The 6,000-nt window shown below is 44.6% G+C and overlaps 1 protein-coding gene across 8 annotated transcripts in view; it reads left to right on the top strand.

Annotated features, from left to right (window-relative positions):
* Positions 1–220: 220 nt before the first annotated feature.
* Positions 221–6,000, top strand: part of PCNX1 (pecanex 1) — an 89,073-nt gene continuing 83,293 nt past the window's right edge. For all 8 annotated transcript variants that reach the window (XM_058850377.1, XM_058850300.1, XM_058850125.1 and 5 more), the window contains exon 1: positions 221–574. In XM_058850377.1, coding sequence (XP_058706360.1) covers positions 422–574 — 153 coding nt within the window. In that variant the 5' untranslated portion in view covers positions 221–421. The remainder of the gene's footprint in view (positions 575–6,000) is intronic.

The following is a 6,000-nucleotide window of genomic DNA, read 5'->3' as shown; positions in this document are numbered from 1 at the left end:
GGGCAACTGTTCCACAGGAGGTCCCTTTTCTGAGGGGTGTGTCTCCACGTTCCCCAGCACCCTCAGCAGGCGGGACCCCCGCGGGCCGCTGGGGGGCGGAGGCGGGACCTACGCTCGGGGCCGTCCCGGGCCGCCAGGGGGCGCTGCGCCGGGCAGGCGGGGGCGGGGCTGCGGGCAGGCCGTGCGCAGGCGCAGCGCTGCCCCCCGGCGGCGGCGGCGCGCGTCCCCTGCCGCAAGGGCCGCCGGTCCGTCGGCGGCGCGGGGGCGGGCGGGCGGCCCGGGCCCGGACATAAGATGGCGGCAGCGTTGCTGGGGCGGCGGCGGCGGCGGTTGCGGCTGTCGCGGAGCGCGGGCGGTGCGCGGCTCTGCCCGGGCTCGCAGGGCGGATAGAGCGGGGCCGGCGCGGCGGAGCGGGGCCGCCATGGGCTCCCAGGTGCTGCAGATCCTGCGCCAGGGCGTGTGGGCGGCGCTGAGCGGCGGCTGGTACCAGGACCCGCACCAGGGCGCGGGGGTCAACGCGCTGCACCTCTACCTGTGGCTCTTCCTGCTCGGCTTCCCCTTCACCCTGTACATGGTGAGCGCAGACCCGGCCTGTGCCGGGGGTCGGCCGGGCCTTGCGGGGCCCGGAGTGGGGGGGAGGGCCGGGAGGGGCCGCCGCGCGCGCGCCCCCTGCCCGCGGCGCGGCCCCGCGAGCGGCCCCGGGCCCTGCGGCCGGGCCCCCGCTCCGCGGCGGGCGGGCCCGGACCCCGCGGTCGGGGCTGCGGCGTTCCGGGAGCGCCCACCCGTTACTGGGAACCTCTGGGTGGGCGCTCTCGGGGCGCGGCGGGGCTCTAGGCGCTGGCACTTTGCCGTCGTTATTCTGTTTACTTTCCTACAAAATTGGAAAATACCTCTGGGAGCTTCCGCTGCCGATCATCTGGTAGGTCAGTAAAAAGCAGTTTCTACAGGAGGTGTCAGATTTAACCAGTGTTTCTGGCTGGTAGCAGTATCAGTTTCTGACTTTTGAGTCTGGTGGAGGGATGTGGTTCCATAACCTAGAAGTTTTATTTGGATGTAGCGTGGTGTGCTGGCTGGCAGTGTATGTGGATAGCGTGTTAGCGACAAGAAGTTAGTCTGGTTTTTTTTGTTTGTGTTCAGATTTCAGTGTACTTGGTTTGCGAGAGTTCCTGTCCTATATATCTTTGTACATTCAATCTGAGCTGTTAAAATACTAACCTTTAAACCTGGAAACTTTCTTGACATTTGGACTTGGGAACACACAGAGGAAGGTGTGATCAGTTACAAGAAAAGGGGGCGGTTTCCTGTTGGCCAGTAGTTTTTTGCCCTGTGTAAGCTGTGTTTAACTTATGAAATGCTAATAGTTTACTTTGTTTTTTTCCGTAGAGAAGTGTGATCATAATAGTGTGTTTTGACCAGTTTTGTGCATGAGGTAGAACATCATTTGCAAGATTGCCAGATGCTGTGACAATGTAAAGTAGAAGCTGCCTTGTGAAAATTTAGTTAGTGATTGAAATGTTGGAGATAAAATCATATGCAAGTGCAGTTGCAGAAGTTGAGAGCTCTGAGGTCAGGCATTTGCTTTGTTTAAAAGCAGTTTGTATAGGGCTGCAGTATAAGCCACTTCATACTAAGAAATAGCTAATGTGGAAAAGGAGGTTACAACTCTATGGTTTTTAATTCATACTACAGTGTCTTGGAAAAGGCAGCTCTAATGCTTTTTATTTGAAAACTTCTGGGCTCCTGGTAGTGAAACTAAAAGCTGAGACAAATTGCTTTTAAAATGAAGTTACATGAGAACAGCTAGATAAAACTTAACTAAGCAGATACTTTGTATGAGAACTATGAATCTATCTATTGGAAGTTCTGCAGAATATGGGAAGAGGAGACACCTTTTGGTTTCAAATACGGCTTTACAATTTTTTTTCAAAAAGTACTGCTTTTCTTTTTTGACTGAACAGTCTATTTAATTAGTACTGCCTTGCTGAGAAGGCTGAATACACCTGTAGGAACAACTGTATCCTGCATGTACAGGAGACTTTTGAAAGGGGATTAATCTATATTGCACATAGTCTACTGACAAATGGTGAATCTGGACCAACATTTGACTCTCATGCTGCTCTTAAAGCAGTAGGTAAGCTTCAGTTACCTGTGCAATGGGGAAAACTTCAGTGTTGCTTAAGCACTTTTTCCCGTGTAAAGGGAAAAGACAGACAGCAGTAAGCTGCTTTGGGTTTTGTTGAGGTCAGGGAAATTCTCTTGCTTCATGGCTCTGGACAAGTTAAAGATGCAACAAGTGCCAACTTCCCTGAGAATAAGTAGGGAGATTAGTCACAAGTTAAAGGAGATTGAATCATATTTGGCTGTTTTCCCTCTTTCCACCCTCTACAGTTTAAGTGTTGTCTAGACATAAACTAAACAGGCAGAACTGTGTTGGTCAGCTTAGCTCTTTAGCATCTCTTAAGCTCTTTTTCAGATAAAAAGCAATAAGAGTTGCATTGCTGTTGGACATACATAAATAAGCAGAACTTGCTTAAAAAGTGTTAGGTAATTGTAATCTGAATTCTGAGCATGGCTCACTGGTGTGTAGGAGGGAGTTTCTAAGCTAGCTTCAAGTGACTTGTTGCTGGCAGACAACCCTGTGTGTTTAAAAAAATCAAAGTATATAGAAAGACAGACTACTGACAGGTTTTATGTTACTTATAAAACTTTCCTATGTAAAGAATTACAAGATCATAGCATTGCTTTTATGCATTGGATGAGCAAGAACTAGTTTTTTCTAAGTTGTTTTATGGCAACAAAGACAGAAGTATCCCCTAAGAACTTTGCTTGCAGCTGACTCTCAAGGCTGAATGCATTTAGCAGTAGGCTAATCACTTTTTCCCCCCAAATGTTATTTAGCATCCAACAGAAATACAATATGGGAATTTAGGTGCACTTACTGCTTTAAGACTTGGTTTAGTGCACCCAACATTACTACTCTTTTTTTCTGTGCATTTGTTTTGTTAATCTGGTATTTTCAGAATGGAATCTGGTAATGGTTGTGGTCAGCAAGTGATGCCATAAATATGTGTGTTCCTTTGTGTGTGTATGCCCGTGCTGTTAGGGTTGATGGATTTAATGTGTGGTACAAACCTACTAAAAAATGACCATTAGAATTCAATGACCAGCCTTTGGTCCTTGGTCCCTCATCTGCCTTCTGAGCTTAAGCACATGCAAGTGAGTGTTGTACCTGTGTGAAGATGACAGATGTATACCTAAATGTACCTATTTTGCCAATCTGGATACTTCTTGTGTATTTATACACTTAAACTGCGCTTGTTGAAAATGGGGCAAAAATAAATGTGTAGATAATGAAGGAACTGGGGTCTGGAGCAAGATATGCCTGCTTTAGGGAAGCTGCTTGAACCTCTGTTCTTGGATTTGTGGCTTGGCAGTACATGTACAAAAATTCTACTTCCTAGACTAGTTAAATCTATCCTGTTTGCGTATTTGTATTCAGTAACAGACTCAACTGTGCTTGTTGATGTGCCTTTCTGTTGCATGAGCTGATCCCTGCTTTTGCTCTAATGCAGAATTGAAATTGGGAGAAGAAAGTGTGCTTTCTCTATGGGGAAGCTGTCCAATCACTTTGTAAAATCTAGTGGTAAGAGTTGAAGAAAATACCCTGAATGCAGAGGCCAGTGTTACACATCAGTGTTGCAGGGGGGAGGGGAAAGAGAGGAGGCTGCCAAAGTGCTTCCCCTAGTCGGAATGCTGTTTCAGCCCCACCACGTGCGCATGAGGGGGTGAAGTCTTGGCTCTGGCACTTGTGGAATTTTGCCAGTGAATGAAGAGGAGCCAAGACTGTACCTTGCTTGGGGTGATGGGCTCATATGTACCTACGGAACTTGACTGTCAAAGTCGAGCTCGTTTAGACAACAGTTCCTTTAATTTCCTGACTTGTATACATAGTTATAGAAGTAGGTCATATAAATGTAGCTTCACGTGGAAGTTTTTTCCACTGAAGTTTCTGAAATGTGTCCTGTTTCTTAAACTAAGATTTTAAATAACTGAAATTCAATCTGTGATAGCAATCCCTGGTATGCCATATTGTTCTAAGATGCTTCTAGTTTCTTGGCTACTCAAGTTTTGGTTGTAGGCTTGGAGATTTCAGTCAAAAGCTAGATAACTTGCAGCTGGACTTTCTTCCAGATAATGGCAGTTCTTAAGGGCTCTGTCCATAAATGAGAGCTGAGGACAAAACTATGTCTGTTGTTTCGTGGTCTTTCCTTTTTCCAGTAAAATTATTTCTATAAAATACTGGGTTCAAAACATATGTACTTCTAAGTCTTTTTACATGATGACATCTTAATGTGTAGTTGATAACACTTTTATGCTGGGGTTTGCAGTCTGGTTTGATTTTTGAAAACTTAGCTGTTAGCTGTTGGAAATACTCATAGCAATGCATTTCTTTTTTGAAAATAATCTGGAATTTTCATTATATCTGCAGGGCCTAGCTAAAGCTAGGTAATCAGGTAATTAGGTAATCAGATTAGGTAGGATCCATATAGTGTTAGTTTCCTCATAAGGGTGTTGTACAGCCTGTGATCAATGAAGTTTACTCTGGTTCCTGGCACATTCCAGTGTACTGGAAACATTTGAGATACAGTGACCTTCTGTAATTTGAATGGAAATATTTTAGTGCTGTAACTGCTGGTAAGAACTTTCTTTTCTATTTTGACCATTGGAATTTAGGAGTGCTTAAACCTTGTTCTACCTACTCCTTTAGAAAAGGTGTGTTGTGATACAAGTGAGCTAATTTAACAGCCAAGGTGTTTCAGAAGAGATAGTCCTCCTTAACTATGCATTCCTGTATCTTACCTTTGTCTGTATATATATCTTGCATTTAATAAGTTGACTTGAAAGGTTTAAATTTGGACAGTAACTTGTGGAAAAGGTGGTAGAAAATCAGTGTCCTTCCTGCTGCCCCCCATATTTGACAGGATTACTTAGTGTTCCTTTAAGACACAGGGAAATAATTTTGGGTAGGAGTTTATCTAATAGTTGGGTTTGTTCAGTCATTAGATAACTGAAGTTTTCAACAGAACATAATTAAAAGTGCACAATTTTTATACTGTTCTGTGTAGCACTTTATAATGTACAAGATTTTCAGTTGTGATGAGTGCTGTGGAGTATGTTTTCTTTTGGTGCTAATGCAAGCGAGTAGAAGTGTGCCAGTGAAAAGGCATGTTCTCTGAAATGCTGTTGAGGCTGTAGCCTTGTGGCCAATTGGTGTGTACTAACAAGCTCTATCCTGAGAGTTTGTGTGCTGGGCTCATTTAAAATGCTTTAGTATTTGAAATTATTTTGATATTGCTAAGATGTAATCTAGTGGTAAATTCATATGACTTAGATTTGTGTTCCAGTCTTGAAGGTCTTAGGTCTTAGGAAGCTGGTGAGAAGCACATCTCTCTAGAATGTGGTAAAATGCTGAGCACAGTTGGATATGGTCATCTCACTTTAACTTGCTTTGTTTTGTGGGGAGAAGACCCCAAATTTATGTTGAGTACTTCGGAGTTTGGCTAAGTAAAACAAAAGTTGCAAATGGTTTATTTTAGGCTGCAGTAAGTTTCCTCTTGAGGTGGTACTGCAGACAAATTGCTGGTACCATGGGTAGCAGTGCTGCACCACAGCATGATACTTGACATCAAGTGTGTTCATATGGCAGACTAAGCTAGCTAAAATACGTTCTAGTTCCAGAATGTATGCCCTATTCAGAGATGAGCAGCTACTACAAATATCAAGAAGGAAAGGTAGTCAGTTACCTTAGCTTTTTAAAAAAAATTCTGCAATCCTGTGAAAACAGGATGTGATGAAAAAGTTTGAATTCCTTGCTAGGTTTGCTGCAAGCTACACGAGGTGTTTTGCCTTTTTTCTCGTGTTTACTCTTAAAGCTTTCCTTTGAAAAACCGGATGTGTAGATTTTGCGAGATAAACTGGATATAATATGACCTCACTGCT

This window comes from Poecile atricapillus, chromosome 1 (assembly GCF_030490865.1).
Source record: "Poecile atricapillus isolate bPoeAtr1 chromosome 1, bPoeAtr1.hap1, whole genome shotgun sequence".
Lineage (NCBI taxonomy): Eukaryota > Metazoa > Chordata > Aves > Passeriformes > Paridae > Poecile > Poecile atricapillus.
Note: the sequence above shows the minus strand (reverse complement) of the source record. Positions and strands in the feature narration are given on the sequence as shown.